Source organism: Microtus pennsylvanicus, chromosome 5, assembly GCF_037038515.1.
Source record: "Microtus pennsylvanicus isolate mMicPen1 chromosome 5, mMicPen1.hap1, whole genome shotgun sequence".
Taxonomy (NCBI): domain Eukaryota; kingdom Metazoa; phylum Chordata; class Mammalia; order Rodentia; family Cricetidae; genus Microtus; species Microtus pennsylvanicus.
Window position 1 is genome coordinate 71,625,958 of NC_134583.1, and position 20,028 is coordinate 71,645,985.

The window sequence follows — 20,028 nt, forward strand, 5'->3', positions numbered from 1 at the left end:
ATGCCATGCATGGCTTACCGCTCATTCCCTTCTCTTCAGAGCACTCCCTTCCAAGCTCCCTCCTCTGCACGCTCCACAGCACAATGGGCAGAAAGTTCCAGAAGCTACTTCTCTTGACAGCAAATGCTCTTTCGGAAGTTTCCACAGACAGAAAGTGTGCTCTCATACAGTTTTCATAATTAAATGGAAACTTGGAAAGACACACAGGAGCTAGGCCATACATTGTCATTGTTACCCAAACTCTCTGAGCAAACAAGGTGACATGTGTACTTTCTGGGAGGGACCCACTCAGCTGTTTCTACCTGCTACAAACACCACAGTGGCTGGAGGCTTTCTCCTGTGTTTCTGCCACAGCCCTAACCTCTTGAGACACGCCAGCAGTGAGCTGGGTAGTAAGTACGTGTGTTTTCAGTGAGTTGACTACTCTGATAGTCGGGGGGAGGGGGTAAAAAGAATGTTCTTCACGGCATCAAAAATCAATAATGAAAATACCAACAGTGTTGGGGCACGGTGGTACTGGCTGAGCATGTAAGAGGCTGGGTTAGGAGAGTTGTACAGTCAAAACCTATATTGGCTTCAGAGTGAGTTCAAGGCCTACCTAGGCTACAGAATGTGTTCACAGCCAGCAAAAAAGCACATCTATGGCCCTCACCCTGCCATGAGCCTCCTTCCTGTGCAAGACACCCCTCAAGTCACTATGCCTTGGAAGGCAACAGAGGTTTCGAAATAAGGGGCTTCTGACTCAGGTGAAAGGAAACTGAGGTAGAATCTTCTTAATCCCCCAAGTCCTTCTGCAGAACTAGGTAGGTCATGGCCTCTGGGTGGGAACTACCTGGATGTCACCAATGGCAACTTGTGTTTACCCTCCTATAACTGAGCGGAGTGGGTTGACTTGCTTCGTGTGAGCCACTGTAGGAAGGGACCCTGCAGGGAGTAGATGAGGCTGGAAATGAGGAACCTCACAGGACACGGATGGACTTCTCCCTCAGCACCAACAGGATGGTCGTCTTGAGGCTCCCAAACAGCTAGGGCGGCTAGAAACGAGAAGCTGCTTCAGGTAATGCTTTCTGTTGCCAAGCCAGCGATAGCAGCACTTCAGACTGTCACTTTTTATAATGTTTGCCTATAAACTTTTCCCGTGTGGTTTCTGAAATGGCGCCCAAGTGCAAACAGAGAACAGATGGGAGCCCAAGTCCTGCCTTGGCCAATCATCTCCTGCAGAAGGCATGGCAGATTCTCACTGCTCAGGGAGGAGGAGACACCTCTGCAGACTGCCTCTGGGACAACTAACCACACCATATTTCACACACCAAGCCACTTCTAGGGTGTCCTCAGGGCGACTCCACTTCCAGAGACTAGATCGGAGTTAATGATACAGCGGGTACCCCAAGCAGCCTCAACTTTGGGAGCAGGGTATCTGATCCCAAAACACATTCCTCTAGAAGGGAGAGAAAAGGAGACTGGAACAGATTCACCTTGAAGAGGAAAAGGGGGAGATGGGGAGAAAAGGGTAGAGAGGATGCCCAGCTCAACTGTCCCCAGCCACCTTCCGGCACCCCTCTAGACCATCAGGGCGGCACAAGAACACTGCGGCAGAGGACAATAACATGGCCCGGTGCTCTCCCAGACCGCGCCATCCAGTACAAGACAAATAAACACCACAGACACAGGACTGCCAAGAGACTTGACAGAGAATGGGAATCAAGCTGCCAAATGTCACTGCAAAGTCACAGGACACCAGGTTTGTGACAGGCGAGTAGCAGTGGGTTGGCCCACTCTGCCCTCCAGACCACAAAGATGCCCTGTAGTGCCCTCCCCACCGTCCTGGTGAGTTGTGGTCACTGGTCACAGAACAGTGTACGGAACCTGAAATGGTCTTTGTAACCGCAAGTCAACGCCAAAGGCGTCCAGAAAGCAGGGCAGGTGACACCAGGCATGCCCACCTAGGTTTTTAGAAGCCTGTGACATGTGGCAGCATTGGGACCTTGGAGGAGCCCCATCTGTACATTTTTTTGCAAGGCATGGTTAGCATGGAGCTGGCACCAGAGTTCAGTATAAGGGCAAAGGTCCTTAGGTGGAGTCAGAAAGAACCAGCCTGGAGGCCTGTCCTTAGACACAAAGGTGACATCCCAGAGCTGGCTCTGCAGCTCCTGCTGGTTCAGAGCGTCCCCTTGACAAGAACCAACTTGCAAATCCTTATATCAAATTCAGGCCTTATAAGGCCTTGGTACAGTTCATTCTTAAAGAGAGGAGGGGGTCAACACCCACACAGGACCAAGATGGAAGTTCTCTACCTAAAGAAATATTGTTCCATAAAAAATGGGGGGAGGGGAAGAAAGAGATGTAAAGGCTAGGGAGAGGAGAAAGGTGAACGGGCTGCCGAGGCTTTCTGTTTACAACCAATAGCTGGAGTGCCTATTCAGACACACGCTGGGACTGCAAACGCCTTGTGTTGTGTCTGCGTCACCCCCACTAATAGCTACCTCAGCCACGGTAGCCTGACAGCCCCAGAAACTCTGGGCCAGCTCAAGCGGCCCCATCTGAGAGGACCAGTAAGCAGTAAATGCTTCCAATATGGGAGCCATTACACATGACGTATTGAGGCACACCCCTCGTAATTTAGGTTTGGCTTTGAGAAACAGGGTGAGCGGCCCTCTATGTTTGAAAGAAATTACGCTAAGCCCAGGAGAAAATGAAAATACAAAAGGGGCAGAGGAGCCTAAGAAGGCCCTTGCCGGAGACTGAGTCACTGTGCCGCCCAATACCTGGACCCCTTCTCTGTCTGCAGCCCCTCCCCTACCCCACGCTAACATGTGATGATACTGTCCACGTGACAAAGAGACGATTTCACTCCTGGTCACAACATATGTGCTCAATTCATTCATTGACACGAGTTGAAATTCCCACTGGGCTATGGGTAGAAATCAAACCAGCGCAGTCCACACAAATCCCCTAGCTATTAATGCTTTGCTTGAGCAAAAACTGCAAAATGGAGCCTTTTGTTCAGAGAGTATATCCCAAGGAACTCGGCCATGGGATTCCACAGCACCCAGGAAGTAGAAACTGGCATTACAAGTTATGTCAAAGCATTTAGAGCTGGTGGCTCAACGGTACAAAGAGGAGTCTGTATCCAATCTGGCTAGCCAGACCCAGGTCCCCTGCGTCCCAGAGGCACACTTGCAGAGAAAGCGCGGGCTTCCTAAGGTCTGCAGGACTCCTTGGGACGTGTTGTTCTGGAAACCTTGCCACCTAGGGCTGGATCCACAGACAAATGCCACCAGGCAACATTGGTGAATCTCAGCTGTGGGAGCAGGCGTATGCTTGCTGTAGCTACATGAAGGAATGGGGGTAAGGAGGTCTAACGAGGCAAAGGCCTGAATGGAATATATCTACTCTACAGTGCACAGTCTTAAGGTCTACTGACTTGTCTCTCTGGAAAATTAATTTACAACATTTCCCAGGTCCCACATTCCTTCCTCCCTCCTCCCCTCATTCATCCAGAGGGTATACTGTCCCTTGTCTCCAAACTGCCACTGCACCAGAAAGGCTCCTATGCAGCTTTCAAAATCCAACCCAAATGTCACCTCTATGAGATTTCCTGATTCCTACTATGACAAATGCCATTACCCGTCTCCATGACGTCACAGCCTTTGTTTTATCCATGTAGTATGCGCAACAGGCAAATGCATTCACCCCTTACCCAATAGTCTCCTGGAGAGATTCTGAGAAGATGGGAGGAGGGGAAACAAATGCAAGGACCTTGGTTTATCCTGCATAAGGACCATCTTCCAGGGTCAACCTCTCAGAGGAGGATAGCACTGCCAGTTCAGAAACCTTTTGTACCAGACCAGGGGCCTGCTGCTGTCAAGAATGAACGTGGTCACCTTGAACAGCACCCTGCGGCTGAGACACCAGCAAGGCCAGCTGCTGGCAAAAGGCAGCACACAGGGAGTCCAAGGGAAGTCCCTCCCACGCCCTGATGTAAGGAGCACACTGAGAGAAAGTACTCTCTGTATGGGAGGGCAAGCGCTCTACCTGCAGCCCTGCCTGCACTGGCCAGGGGCCACCTGGGGCTTGGGTGCATGGGTCACAACCTGATTGTAGCAGGTCAGCCGACGAATCAGCTGAGGATTTACGCAGCCCCGTGGGAATATCCACTTGCATTCCTCTGATTCCAAACCAGGGTTTTCTCTCGAACGAACAAATCTGTCATCTCTTACGTATGCTGCTTCCCTGCATGGGAATTCCTGCAAGGTTCTCAAGTGGAACTAAACATCTGAAGGTCTTGGGAGGTTTCTCCTCTCCCAGGCCACATCTCATATCCGCTAGTGGGCCAAAGACATACAGTCTACTGTACCTTCGGGAGCTGCGGAGGGGATGGCTCTGTAGGTAAGGTGTTAACTTTGCAAGTATGACTTTGATTCCCCAAAACCCACATGTAACAAAAAAAAAAAAGCTAGTTTAGTGAGAGGGCAGAGACAGATACATCTATCTTAGCCTATATGGTGAATTCCAGGTCAGTAAAGGACTGTCACTAAAACCAAGGTGGACAACATCAACAATACCAGAGGAAAAGCAACTGAGGTCACCTTCTAACCTAAACACAAACGCAAAACATACATGTGCTTGTACATACACATACACACACATACACACACACACACACACACACACACCTACTATTCATCCATTCAATGAATACACACACCAGGTCACAACCTGTAGGAAGTCCCTACAGCCAAAGACGCCAACAGGCTGTTATCATAGCCTCCCAGATGCTAGGGATGAGGCCTCCCGACACCAGACAGGCGACAGGCACAAGAATCATGGTGCCTAAGTCAGCTACAGCTTGAGGGCCTGCTAGTGATGAGCTGGGGTAATTGGCAGGTGTTCCCCAGGCGGAACTACATTCCAGAGGCCAGTTCACTGGGACCTCATGTTGCCTGTGGCTCTTTCGAAGCTGCACCTGGAACAAGCTTGCCTCTCTGACTCTGAGATAAACATCCAATAAGTGGTATCCACTCAAGTGGAGATATTTGCCCTCTAATTCCCTTAAGGGGCAGATCGATGCCCAAATCCTATGTGACATTTTCCCTGTACAGAGCAGGGCCTCCCTCCTCTGCCTGGTAAGTACTTTCTGAATAAAAGAATAGTTTTTAAAGTGGCCTGGCTACAAAAAGCAGGGTTAAGAGTTAGCCCTAGAGGGCAGGCTGCCTCTGGCTTCTTTGACTCCAGACCTTTGGGGGGTGGTGGCGGGATATTGTTCAGCTCGTTTATTTAAAGGGCTTGGCCTTTCTTTTCCCAGCAGGACCCTAGTTACAACACCATTCAGAGGCTGCAGATGTGTCCCCAGGACCAGTCCCCTCTGCAGCATCCCGGCCAATTCAGACGAAGGGCCAGCAGCTGGAGGCTGAGAAACAGATGGCCTTCTTTCTTGGGATGGGTTTGATCCTGTTGCCCCATCCTGTTGCTGGGGCTCAGCTAGCTGGGGCCTGCATGGAAGCCGGAGGAGACGCTGGGCTGCAGGACCGAGAAAGGCAGACCAGAGCCTTAAGGATCCCTTTTCTGCAGTGTTTTGTAGCAAAACGCAAGGCTCTGGGGAGTCTATCCAGAAGGGCTGAAACCCACATTTGCTTGAAGTTTCTAATTAAGATGGCACCACCATGGTTAACCTTTCTCTCCTGCCTTACAGACCTCAAATTTGCCTGGAGGGGAGGCTTTCAGAAAGCAAACAAATCTGAAGAGTGGCTACCTTCGGGATTCACCACTGAGTCTAGGAGATCCGGGCAAGGCGCCCAAACACTGTGGCTTCCTGAGGACAAGGTGTGTCACTGTGCCAGGCAAGGAAGGAACCATCAACCACTCTGCCCACGATCAGCAGGGCTTTCCTGGCCTCCATGATGACTGGGCAAGAAACCAATCAGAGAGATGAAGTGCCAGGAAATGGACATCAAGGAGCAAACAAAATAACCCAGCTGCGGCATGGCGCAGCCTCCTCAGACTGGCCACCCCTTCGAGGGGAAACACCTTCCCACAGAAAAGATAAGATGGGAACTGGACGTAGTAGTTCGCACGTGCTTGTAATTCCAGCACTCAGGAGGTGGGGACAGGAGAATCAGAACTTCAAGGGCATTCTCAGCTGCATAGCTCAAGGGTTACATGAGACCCTAGCTCAACCAATTAACCAAGAAGTCGGGAAACTGACTCCAAGGTTATTAATTACCCTGAGCCTGGAAACGCACATCTATAACATCATCTCCCTGCCAGCTTGGGAGGCGGCCACTGAACTCAAGGACTGTGTAGTTCTGAGGGAAAGCTGCCTCGCTTCCTTCATGTCAACAGTGACCATGCCTCACTTCCGACCTGCAGCCCTGAGCATCTCCAACTCACTGCACAGTGACATCTGTGTCCTGGCCAGTGCAACTCATCTCCACACCTGTCTGGGACCAGAGTGCACTATTTTTTTTTCAAGCCCCACCAAAGTGAACTTTGCTTGCTTTTTAAAAAAACAAGCTTCATTTCCTGGCTTCTTCTGCCCCTAGGGACACCCTTCTCGGCCAAAGTTGGAGGAGGAGTGGGTGTCTTGGCTTCCAGCCTTGAGTTCTTGGAATTTTTTTTTCTCTTTTTCCCTTGGGGAAGAGGAGGAGAGGCAGAAGGTGGATAAAAGAGTGGGGAGTCCCTAACCTCTGTGACATTGAAAGGGCCCCCACACCTATCATTTCCATAACCACAGGCGGAAGGAGTCCCGGAAGTCTTGTGCAGGTGGGCCTTTGATTTCCCACCTGGTTGCAGGGCAGAAATGCCTGGAAGAAAGGATGGAGATGCTAGCAGGATGGCAACCCAACCAAGCTAAGGTTTGGCGGGATCTGAAGCAGACCTTCAGGGTACAGGGGGCAAGGAAAATCTGGGGGTGACTGAGGAGCAAATGAGCAAGAGCAGGAATGTCCTTCCTGTCCATTAACTCAGCGTAAGTCACCATCCAGGACTCTGTGCAGTCTTCCACTGGTCCCCCCAGCAGCAGAGGGTAAACCTCTAATCAATTCCCTACATTATCACCAGAGGCCATTACAGAAGAATCATAGACTGTAATTGGTGGAAACTTTTCACTGCCTGAAACTCTTCTCAGAATGACTTAAGAAGGAGTGTGGGTCTTGAAGCAGAACCAGAATCAGCTAACCAGTCCTTGAAGTTCAATGTTCAAAGTAGGGGGTAAGGAAGAAAACAAGTGGGGTGCCCAGCACTCCACCAAATTGCCTCTTGCTGAGGAAGGAGGAATCAGCTGTGAAATCCATCTTCCACCAATACATTCACCTAAAGCCTAGGTACATACTCACTGTGAAGTTGTCCAGAAATCACAGTATCTCCAAGAACTGCAATGATTTTATTCACGAAGTGGGATGCCTGGGGGTCTGCTTGTTTACTGGAAAAGGACAAGATGTCAAGGTACCTAGTACATCTGGGACACCACGGGTACTTAATACATGCCAGGCTTCTCCCATCATCGTCACCTTCACCATGATAATGGCAAGGAACGAAGAACATGACCTCATCCATCCTCACGGCAACCATCATTATCCCAAGAACGGAGCTGAAGTGGCATGATCTCACCCTGAACCTGGGACCTCGTGGACCCTGCTAGAGGAGCCACGCAGATCACTGCTCAGTTCCGTCACGACTCTAGATCCCATCGCGGTCAGACTGGAAGCCTGGTACCTAGCCACTCTAGCAGGCTGCTGGAGGAAGACATCACAGGAGACGGTGGCAAAAGGCAATCACCACCTGCTCTGGGGGCAGGCTCTTCGCTGGCCTGGACAGAGCGAACACACTACAGCACGCCCATCCAAGCCCACAACAACCTCTCCACCATCCTTCGCTAGGCCTATATGGATCCTTTAGAAACCTCATACCGAAGACTCTCCTGCCAGAATTCAGCATGCCTCATGGAGTGTTCTCACTATGTACTGTGAGGCTACAATTGACTTTCTTAAAAAAGAAAGAAAAAAATATCAACCTCAAACACTTGAATTGGAAGCAGCAGAAGGGTCGCATCTCTAAACTCCAGGGGGCTCATAAAAGTCCAAGAGGGCAAAAGGAGTAGGCTAGAGGAAGGTCTAACGTTCTTTTCTATTTAAATGTCTGTAAATTCACCATTTATCATTATAGATTACAAGGCAGGCATCTTACAAGGTCTTTGAAATATGGGTTCTATTTACTTTGACGGAGGGTGTGGGGTGGGAAGAAACCAGGGCTTGCCGAGCACCTGCGCCGAGCCAGGAACTGCAGTCCAGTTTGCACCCAATCTGCACAATTTAGAGAGATATTATCTTGGTGTTTCAGAGGGGTTATCTCTCTTGACTGAGGTCAAGAAGATAGTAGAGACATTCAAACTCAGCTCCCAAGGGCAATTTCCTCTAAGAATACACCTCCAGAAAGCAGGTCACACACTATTCAAACCAGCCCCCCTTGGCTCTATTGAAAATTCTAAGAGTCAAATGTCGAATCAGGACTCCTTGGTCTTTAATCTGAGCATTTCTCCATACAGGTCATATATCCCGCAGTGTGCCTGCTACAGCTACAACCAGTTAAACAACAGTCTTAGTGGAAAATCCACAGGCCTGGGGAGGAGCAGGAAAGAGGCGCCCTGAAGCTAGCCACATGACTCTAGGGCTAGCCAACTGTCAACTCTCGACGTGAACCTGAAGGGTGTCCAAAGAGAATAAGTTTTACAAAGCTCTCCGGCCGGAGATCTCATCAGTACCAGACACAACAAGTCGGCCATTTCCAGGGTCTAGTTACCTTTAAAGTGTGGTCCCACGTGGGAAAGAATAGTGTTTGTAAACTATCAGGTGTAACAACAGCCTACTGTGTAATAAAAGAGAAATTCCAGGGTTAGAAAACAATCATGGAATTTATGAGTTTATTTAGCTAGCGCTCAGGATTGAGATGTTTCGGGAAAGGTACTACATAAATAACAGGAATAAACATGCCAGCCTGGTTCTCACTCCCGAACCTATGGGCACTCCCCTTAGGAGCTACTTTTAACATCCCCATAAAACACGCTCACCATAGCTTGAAACTCTGTGCGCACATTCTGTCCAGAAAGGACTTGGGCTTCATGCTTCTTTAGTTGGATAAGAAATTAAAGGAGAGGATATGTTGGGGTTGGAGAGATGGCTCAGGGTTTGGGAGCACTGACTGCTCTTCTAGAGGACCAGGGTTCAATTCCCAGCACCCACATGGCAGTTCACAACTGTCTGTAACTCCAGCTCCAGGGGATCTGACACCTTCACACCAACACACATAAAATTGTTTAAAAAGCTGGGCGGTGGTGGCACACGCCTTTAATCCCAGCACTCGGGAGGCAGAGGCAGGCGGATCTCTGTGAGTTCGAGACCAGCCTGGTCTACAAGAGCTAGTTCCAGGACAGGCTCCAAAACCACAGAGAAAGCCTGTCTCGAAAAACCAAAAAAAAAAAAATTGTTTAAAAAAAATAAATAAAAGAGAGGGTATGTGACAGCTTAGCTCCCTGACTTGGCGCAGACAAAGGCAAGCAGTGGATTTTCTTCTATGCTCGTAATGTTAAAAAAGCCCACAAAGGACATCGTTACTTATAGTGGCCACAAGCGAGCGGGCAGCACATTCCAGATTTAATCACAGGGCTGAAGACATGGCTCAGTGATGAAGACCATTGGTTCTATTTTCAGAACCCACATGGCAACCCATAACCATCTGGAACTCAAGTTCTAGAGGACTGGATGTCCTCTTCTGGCCTCAACAAGCAGCAGACACATACATGGTACATATACATACATGCAGGCAAAACACTTATGTACATAAAAATAAATACACCGTAAAAAAAAATAGTGCAAGTTTTCCAAACTTACTGAAAATTGAGACACAAGCTCCTCAAGGATGACAGACGACTGGGCCTGGAAGCTGAGACAGGAGGACTGATAATTCTAGGCCAACCTGGGCCACAGGGCAAATTCCAGGCCAGTCTGGGTTAGTAGTGAGATCCTCTCTCAAAAAACAAACCATCAGTACAAAAGAACAATCACAGTTTATCCTGATGGTTGAATACACTTTTGCAAAAACAAAACTCCAAGCTTTCTCCAATTGTGTGTGTATGTATGTGTGTGTGTGTTGATTTTTTTTTTTGACAGGGTTTCTCTGTGTAGCCCTGGCTGTCCTGGAAATCACTCTGTAAACCAGGCTGGCCTCAAACTCAGAGATCTGCCTGCCTCTGCCTCCCAAGTGAGTTGAAGCCACTACCACCTGGCTCATCAACTGTATATGAAGAGACCACTACTGAACCTTTGGCCACCACTCACGGGTTTTGCTAACAGTAAGGGCAAGGGAAACACGTGTGTAAAAAGGGCACGTGCAAGCAGCGGTATGTCAGAGGCATCCGATCCCCCTGGAGCTGGAGATAAATACAATTAAGAGCAGTCCCCTGTGGGTGTTGGGGACCCAACACTGGTCCTCTGCAAAAGCAGGAAATGCTCTTAATCATGGAGTCATCGTCTCAGCCCCTACAGGGACATTTCTGCACAGGAAACCCATAATTACCTGTAAAACAGCCTGCAGCGCCCCCTCCCCCAAAATAACTCCTGAGCTTCTGACCAAGCCAAGAGACCCTGCTAGATCCAACTTGCCAGGGATTCGATCAGAAATGGGAAAGAGAAAGGCAGACCCTGATGAGAGGGACTGGCTGTCTGTGGAAGTAGCCAAACCGTCTGCAAGCAAGGGCTACTGCATGCCCTCCACAGAGAATGTGAATGCTAAACATCCCCTTCCTGTTTAAACACCACCCCAGTTATTTCATAACCATGTAATTATTCATTAAATCTGATATTGGAATGCCTGGTTATTTGAATTCTCACCATCAACAGAAACAAACAAACAAACAGAACCAACTTTGAAAGATCTTGGAGCAGAAGAGATGGCTCAGTGGTTATAGAAACATTGCCACCCTGGCAGAGGGCTTACATCACCTCCAGACCCAACTCCAGGGCATCCGAAACCCTGGGCTCCACGGGCACCTACACTCATGCACACACACCCACACAGAAATACACATACGGGCATTCAATCCAAACAATTACAAAGTAAATCTTGAAACTACAACAACCACAGATCTTTAGTGCTGGCTGGGAAGTAGAGGCGGGAGGCTTTTTTTTTTTAAGTAGATGATCAATCTTTTAACTACTGAAATAAATAAACAGCACAGACAGACAGACACACACACACACACACACACACACATACACACACAAAGCCTTGCTCTATTTGGATCAGCGGAAGCCAGCAAGAAAAAGTTATATAAATGCCAATTTTCTAGGCTTGCCAGATTTTTGCTCCAGAAGTAATATTAAACACAGTTCTTTGTCCACGCATTGTGAAATACGTTATATACTAATGAAGAATGTGTACTCCTTTGTATGTTTAACAGCATGTGCCTGCATTTGCTTTAATTGACCAAGAATAAGCCCTTGTTCCTCGGCGAGCTATCAAGTTACAGTCAACTCTTAAATATTCACACTCATACTGAGGAAGAAAAATGCAGAGAATAGGAAACACAAGACTTATTTTAAATCAGCCACTTGCAACACACCGATACCTCTTTTTCTCTTCTCTGAGCTAGCAATCAAATGTGGAGGGCTGAGACCACAGCACATAGGGTACTCTCGGGCGAAGACTTACCCTACCCTGGGAAAATCTTAAACTGGTCCCTCACACTCAAAATCTCTGCTCACCTGAATCCAGGGCAGCATGGCCCTCACCCCTACACCCCAGAAGACTGCCCCAGAACTAGTGGTTTCTTTTCAAGGCATGCAAATTATTCCTCCCCCACCCCCACCCCGGGTTGTTGCTTTGCAAAATTTCACTTTGCAGAGAGGGTGGGAAAGTAATTAAGGGTTTGGGGTTGGAAAAGCCCTTTTATTTTAGCTCCTACTGGGCTGGGGGTAAACAGATTCCCTTAATGTCAACAATGACTTAATTAACCAGAGCAGGTGACAATGTCAGGGAGAATCTGGAAGTAAGGACCAGAATGGCAGTAATCAAGCTTGACCACACTGGAAAAATTCAGACTATGAATCAACAGAACAGGTCTTAGAATCAGGACCACCCCTCCCTGAACAGCAACTGTGGGCACTATTGTCCTTCGTCACAATGAGGGACCAGCTGGATACAATCATTTCTATTCTAAAACGCTGAGTAAAATCTTACGGAGATTACTTTCTTCTTAGGTCAACTGACTTGACCCAACCCTGCTGCTGCCACTTGAGAAAGTGTCCAGAGACACGCGGGACAGGATGGGCTAGGGGATGATGACACACATTACATGATTAAATATACTACACAGAACTCCATAACTGGACATAACATTTCCCTAAAGCGTCAAAAAAAGAGGGGGTCCTTAAAAGGGGGATCAGGGGCTCTTTCGAGAAACTTACCAATTTTATATTTCTCTGGCCCAAGAGACATCTAAACTGAACTTCCAAATTAGCAAGCCAAAGTCTTCCATTGGTAAAGCTTCAGATGATCAAAGGCAAACCTAGTGTTAGCTAAACTTCTAGTTGCACTAGAAGACAACTGCTTGAAGGGATACACACCCACACATTCCATTCCAGGGGAGTCCCTGGAGCCTAGCTAGCATGGATGGTCTCCTCTATCTCGATTACCTTCTAATCACCTGGACACCAGTGGCAACGCTGATCAGACAGACAAGGAGAGAGCACCAACCCTGCAGAGATCCAGCACCGCGGCCTCCTCCCAGAGGCACCTTCATCTCAAACATAGCGTGCTTGCTGCTGAGAGAACTGGCACCAACTTGTCTCCAGCTTGCTGGGGATGGTGACAGCCATGGCCACCATCAACGCCAGAAGCTGTGCTTTCTGCTCTTTCTGTCCAGATCACTGGTGAAACAGAAACCTCTTGAAGAGGTCGTCAGCAGGCATCTGGGGACATTACTGTTCAGTGACTACTGATAAAAGAGAGTCCCCAAACTCATCATGTTGAACCCTCAGCAGTGGACAGGGAAACGGAGACCCTGAGATTTCTCTGCTTTATCCAAGCCTGTTCCGGGGAAGCTCCACCTCGTAGAGCAATTTTTCTCTCTTCCTTTTTCTTTCCTTAGCATCTCCCAACTCTGGACGTGACTCGAAATTCATGCAAACTCTGAATCTAGCGAAGTGTACCCAAGGGCATTGGCAACGTGTGACCTACAACTTCTGGGACTTCACAGCCTTCCTCCCTAGCCCTGCGTGCACCTACAGGTCCCCAGGTAGTGGGATCTGCGTTCAACAATGTTCACATTGTTAGGTATCAGTTCTTACACAAAGGGCCATTTGGGGGACTCCATCACACTGCCCTTCCTTCCTCGCCCCCACCTGTCTTCTCCCTGCACGTCCACACACATCTCGTAGCCTTCCTTAGGTAATGAGACGCAGCCCAGGAAACCCTTCAAGACCATGTTATAACCCGGCACTGAAATCAACTCATAGCAACACTGCCCCGAGAGTCCAAATGAAAAACGACAATTCCTTTCCTAACTGGGGCTGTTTCTGAAGCCCACACTGTAGGAAATCCCAGCTCAGCTTCCTTAGTTTGTGCTGAGCCACACACTCCAGGGAAAACCAGCAATTAGGGGAACATCCATTTTAATTATTAGCAAAATTAAAAGAAGTACAGGCCCAGACTTTCAGAAACCCAATCCTTTCCCCCTCGCAGTAAGCCCTTTGAAACACATCACTGTTGCAAATCCCACTCTCCCTGATGTCACCGGGTAAGTCACAAAGAGGTGGTTCCAAACACGGGCATGAGGCTCTATGCTGAACAAGCCTCACACGCAACCTTCTACCACACTTCCTCTCTGAAGTCGTGACAGGTGCCACGATGTCTCACCTGGTGACTGATAACATTTCCAGGCATCTGCGGGGCCCAACGTCCCCCAGTCTCGGTCACACAAAGCCAGTGACCCATCTCTCCAGCCCCACCTCTCAGATGAGTACACAGCCCTCCTTGTGGACATCTTTGGGGGTTCTGTCCACCCTTACACTGCTCCTCGGGACTCTGATTCGTGATTCGGGGTGCATAAGCACAGCAGCTCAGCCGACCTGCCAGCCAGCTCCCAGGGCCATGACGGACTCCAAAGCCCAGCCGGCACCAGGTGGGCCCTCGGCAAACACGTTCATTACGTGGCGATGAGAGCTGGGATCTGCAGTGTCACGCTCGGATTACCACTCAAAAAAAAATAACTCGCCTACCAATATTCCCTCCTGATGACAGATCTCCATGCCGCACCAAGCAGAGAGGCTTGGCTATCGACCACGTCTCTGAAGGCCCTGGGAGAAGGACCAGATCTTTGCCCCGCTCAGAATTTCAGCATGTTCTCCTCACAACTTAGCTTTTCCCATTTGCAACCAAGTGTCGAAAGCCAACCGCCAGTGAAGTCTGGCGTGTCCTCGGATGGGGGAGACCCCCTCGCTATATTCCCTTTGGAGTCTTCCTAACATAAAACCTGCCCTTCTGCGATGCTGGACTTAAACACAAAGAGCTTAGCCACAGCTTAAACACCATCCTGCATGGCAAGGTTCTCAGTGCTCAACTTCAGAACCTTCTTTGCTCTTAGACAACGCAAAGAAAACATCAGCTTTCGGAGGCTGCCTGTTTCCTTTAGCCAAAACACAGGCTCTTCCTCCAACCAGAAAGTAACTGCAGGAGGCCTTAGATGACAGTCATCTTGCTAAGAGCACATCCCCTCCAGAGTGCTGTAAAGCATTGGCTGAGAAAGAACTGCCGCGGCCTCCCTCACCCAGCACAGAGAACAGAACAAACGAAACCATTCCACTCATGCCTGGGAGCCAAGACCCTCCCTTCTACCCTCTGCTGTGGAAGATGTAGAGAAAGGTCACCCTCCTAAGGCAGCTGGCTGACAAAAAGGCCTTTCCTTTAATGACCACTTCCCCCAGACATAGCCCCAAAACAACTTGAAACCCTAAAAAACGGCATGCGGGAACTTACCTTCTGGTTCTAACGTGGTATCCTCAACTAAACTGAAGGAGGGCCGGGCCAGGGACAAGGTTGCCATGGTGACCAAGACCAGGCAGATGAAGTGCCCCCAGCTGACCATGGTCATGGTGCCAATCCCTGGTCCTCTTCCATATCTCCATGTGGACGGCAATCCCATCTGCTCACTTCCTCAAGGACCATGGGCTGCCTGCAATGCCTTCAGCCCACAGGGGGCTCAGGAGCCAGAGCGCTGCGGCGGTGGCTTGTGCTCAGGCTGCTGCTGTTGCTGCTGCTGCCGCTGCTACCGCCACTGAAAGAGATTCAGCCAGTTAGTAACTGTCTTTCTCCCGTGCCAACTCGCTTAAACCCAGATGGGATAAAGCCGTGTCTCAGCTGCGTGCGCAAACACATCTTTTTCATTATCAACAAAAGCCTGCATCCTCACCTCAGCGCCCCAGGTGTTTCCAGACTGGTCCACAGAGCTGAAGTGGACTAAGCTTTTAAAAAGCTCACTTTTAAGAGACACCAGGATCAACCATCGCTGGAGGACCCAGTCACCCAGTTACACGTGCCCTATGCCCTTCCATCCCCTAGCAAAGCTACCAGGTTGCAGAAGCAACCTGACCTTCCTTCCTTTCAAGGTCAACTACAAAAAAAATAGAGAGAGAGAGAGAGAATGAGAGTGAGTTGAAAACGCTGGGCTTGGCACAAGCAGCCTAATTAGTTTCTCTTATCCCAGCTGGCCTTTAAGAGGCTGACAGGAGGAGGGTCTGCCCAGAGAGCTGAATTTCAGCTGGGCTGGAGCTGAGCGGCACGCACCCCCCCACCCCTCCTCCAGTGTGGTTCTCGGGAAGAAAGGAAAGCAACAGAATCAAAGAATCCCAGGAAGGCTACAAAAAAATTCCCACCAGTTTACACTTGTCAGGATTCATTTTCAAATGCAGGCGTGTATTTCAGCCTTTTGCCAAGCCGCCACTTACAAAGAGGGAGTTTGATCCAAACAGGGGTTTCAAAGCCTGAACTCCCTTCCACTGACTACACAGCAGGGCACAGGCAGACTAACTAAATGTCTTCACCCTACACCAATGGGGGGTAAGAAACAGGGCAGACACAAGCCTGGATGAATAAGGCAAGAGTTTATTAGTAATGGTGATGATACGTGTAAGTTGTCCTGGCATGTGATTGGCCTGGGGACTTTCAATACGCCAACCTATTGGCCAAACTTCCCAAGTGTCAGTTACAAGGGGGCACTCAACTTACTCTACCCCAAGCAGGGAGAATTTCCCGAAAAAGCTTGCCACAGTACCAATAACTTTAAGTTTGTTCAGTATCCTCAGTGACTAAGCCTTGAGTCAGAATGCACGAGCTTCGTCGAATCTGCTTAAGACAGCTGCGGGGAAGGAGTCGGCAAAACCTTGGGCACTGGATTCTGTGAGGGGCATTTTATGGAGGCTGGGGATAGGCTAGGGTTTTAACGCAACAGAAAACAGTCTAACCCCGGCTCTCGGTGCTTTCAGTTATGACACAGGATCTCGACAGTGCCAGAACCTCCCTGAAGCCCTGTCCTAAAATCTGTCCCTTCTAAGAGGCTGCACCATCTTCAAGTGGGAAGTAAAAGGCTGCCTTTGTTTCCTAAGCACAGGTAAAATGTTTATAAATAACAATAAAAGCCAGAAAAGTGTATGTGTGTGTGTGTGTGCCCGCGCGCGCCTGTGTTTAGATACCCAGCGTTTTCTAGATGCCTTGAAGGATTTTTTTTCTCCCCAACACTTTTTTCTTTTTAAAGTCAAGAGTCCCCAAAAACAAACCCTGACATACCTGTCAGAGGAAAGTACACAAACATTCTCATTGATTGACTAAGAACTTACAGAATTCAGGGAAATTTTCCACCTCTCTAGCAACTTTACAATCTCAGACCACCTTCCCCACAGTCCCTACCCAGGAGAGCCTCAGCTGGAGGAGGAAGATGGTCAGTGCCCCGGATGGACTCAACTTGGACTTTGGTTCCTCGCAGGCCCAGGCCCCACAGCTGCCCCCTCCTCAAACCTCTGTAAGGCGAGAAGGAAGGCAGCAGGTCTGCGCAGCTCCTCACCGGAGTGGACAAAAGTGCTAGGCGACCTCCTAGGCAGGATAATTAGGTCCCAAGGCTCGGTGTTGGGAACACAGGCCCAGCATGCTGCTGGCGGCCACAATCCCAGCTTCCTGCCTTCAATACCATAATCCTTCCTGACGGCTGAGCCCCAGTGAAAGCCCCAGCGTGTTTATTTTTCCCCCCTGAAAGGGGAACTCTCTTCTCAGTCTACGAGGGAGGAGTCCTCACCCTCTCTCTGACGGATGGCTCTTCACGGGCCACCGGCCCCTTGGGGTCACCTCCGCGCAAGTCTGCCTCCAAAGACAGGCAAAGTGACCGGCAGAAAGGGCCTGGCTGGTGAGCCTGCTCAGTGCTATGCAACTTTGCACCCTCTCCCCATCAGGCTAATCGAGGACCAGCTTGGGGGTAGGGGGTGCAGCCTGCTACCTCAATCCCAGGATGCCTTAGCGGGCTGAGCAATTGGCATATTGTTCCCAAGAGGATTTCTCATGGGAGAAGTCAACACTACCAGGCTAAATGTCGACCCCTATCCGGACCCAAGGTTTCCTTACTTCTCGCCGTAGCTAAAGAGGGAAGGGAGCTGTCAACAGGCTGGACGTGGGGGCGGGGGGTAGACTTAAACACAAGGAAATCCCCAAAATGCAAACTGCCGTAAGATCACAATCCCTGCCCTCCTATTTCATTGGATACTTTGAGGAGCTTAGGGGTGCACATCAGCACCTCACTCATTGTAGCATTTCTTTCATTTGTCAGCCTGGAATATCCAGTTTTGTCCTCCTTCTTGGGGCGCTAAAGAGCTCTGAGAAATCTGCATTTTAATTGACATTCCAACGAGAGGGAGAGGGGCGCCTGATTGCTTTTCTATTCAAACTAAACAGGCTTTTCAGATGAAAATGAGTCGAGGCTGGTGGAAGATTTACAGGGATTTGGGACACCGGGGACAATAGAGTTTTAAATGTTGATAGCATTTCACACCAAACACATAATGGGTGCCCTGAGTTTGGAAGCAAGTCTTCCTTTAAGGGTAGGTTTTATTGAACTGGGGAGGGGGGGCAGTGAGGAAGGAAGGTCTTGGGAAGTTTGCAGGAACACGGAGGAGGCTCCGCGCCTGGAGCCGGCCTCCCCAGCCTGCCCCCTGGCCGCGACGGTGGAAGCCAACGCCACGCAGGGCCCTCGGCCGATTCCCCAGCGCTGAAGAATGAGCGCGCAAGTTAGAACTCGCCTGCGCTTTCGACATCTCGGCGCGGCTGCGGTCAGAGCAGCTAGAAGAACTAGGAAAAGTCGGTCCAGTTCGCCCCCTAGCCCCAGGCGCGCTGCGATCCCTCCTGCGCCAACCGCTGCGGCGGGCAAGAGACGCCCGGCACTGGAATCCGGGACCCAAGCCACTGCTGACCCTAAGGTGCCACCCGGGCATCCCCATCCCTTTAGGGCTGCCGCCGGACACTCTTTAGCAGTTTCTCCGCCCCCCCCCCCCACACACGCAAAAAAAAACCCTCTCCCAATGGCCTGTATGGTGCTGGACTGGAGCTCCCAGAGCCCAGGCACCCTGAAGATGCCCTTCCCGAGCCCCCGCCTTTGGGCTGTGCCACTGGCAGGCGGCCCCATGGCGCGCCGGCTCTGAGCTCAGAGGAACGCGCCCAGTCGGCAGGACTGCCCGCCGGAGTCTGACAGGGAAAGGGTGCCGGCGGCAGACACAGATGTCAGCATCTGGATGGAGGTGCTGAAAGAACTCCCCCAAAGCCAGCCATCCGCATGCATCCACTCCCCCATCACCAATCCAGCCAGAGACCGACAGGGCGCGCCCCCAAATCGTTTCCCCGGCGCCCTCCTCCCGGGGATCCTGCACCCCTCGTCCTCCTACGGCGCCCACTTTCCCAGCTGGCGAAGCTCCCAGAGGCGTTCGGCACGGCGATTACCTTGAATGGCAGCGCTCCTCCGCGCTCGGTGCTGTGCCGGAGCCCAGAGTGGGTCGGGATGGAGCAGACGATGAGCTCGGAGAAAAACTCCAAAAAGAGAAAGATCCCTTGCGTTGCAGCCGGCGGCAAGGTTCCGAGGCTTCACGCACGCCCGGGATCGCTGAACAGCGAGGACATGACGCCGGGACTGCCCTCGGATCTGGGCAGCGAGAAGAAGAAAGGACTGGGGTTTGGCGTTGCCTATTCCAAACTTTGCTGGCGAGTGGCGAACACTCGCAGCGCGCAGGAACGCTGAGGCCCGGGGCCTCACGCCCGGCCCCCGCCAGCCCGGAGAGCAGTCGCCACGCCGGGCCAGGGACGCGGAGGCAGCCCCCGCGCCGGAGCTCGTGCGGCTGCGGACTAGATCGTCCGTGCGCCCGTTCCGCGCCCGCCGCCGCTGCTCGCCTCTCTCGGCGCTCTCCCCGCGCAGCCCGCGCCGCCGCCGCAGCCTCCTCGGGCGGGTCACGCCCCCCGCTGAAACCCGAGCCGTTTCCTGGACGGCGGCTCCCGCTCTGCCAATCAGCGCCGCTCGCCGCTCCCGAGGACTAGCAGCCGCAAAGAGACACCCGCCCGGGAGGCTGGGGGCCCTGCCGCGTTGCCCGCAGGGGTGCGAAGATGACCTCTCAGAACCTGGCTAGCGACCGCAGGGTCGTACGCCCAGTATCGCTGCGGTCTCCTTCCCTAGCTCGCTTAGATGTACAGAGTGGATGCTTTACGTTGTTTCGTCAAGTTAAGAAACAAACAACAGAATGCTGTGGACCTTCAGACACCTTAGAATATGTCTGCAGGGTACTGGGACCAGACATTTCACGCCACGGAAGCTTTGAGGGTGGGAGTAACTAATATTCGTGGGAGATGTTGCGTTATCTTGTCCTTCTGAACAATAGAGGGGATTGGAGGCGTGTGTTTGGGAAGCCCTCCCTTAAAAGGAATAGGTAATTGTACTTAATCCGCACATCTGCCTGC

The 20,028-nt window shown here is 50.7% G+C and overlaps 1 protein-coding gene across 13 annotated transcripts in view; it reads right to left on the reverse strand.

The window, feature by feature from the left end:
* Positions 1-19,501, reverse strand: part of Fgfr2 (fibroblast growth factor receptor 2) — a 105,613-nt gene extending 86,112 nt beyond the window's left edge. For 5 of the 13 annotated variants that reach the window (XM_075972473.1, XM_075972470.1, XM_075972467.1 and 2 more), the window contains exons 1-2: positions 19,024-19,498; positions 15,028-15,325 (exon numbers count right to left, since the gene is read on the reverse strand). In XM_075972473.1, the coding sequence (XP_075828588.1) occupies positions 15,028-15,193 (166 nt within the window). In that variant the 5' untranslated portion in view covers positions 15,194-15,325; positions 19,024-19,498. Of the gene's footprint in view, positions 1-15,027; positions 15,326-19,023 lie in introns of all 13 variants that reach the window. The other 8 variants (XM_075972474.1, XM_075972471.1, XM_075972469.1 and 5 more) reach the window with 4 other exon arrangements.
* Between the last annotated feature and the right edge of the window lie 527 nt (positions 19,502-20,028).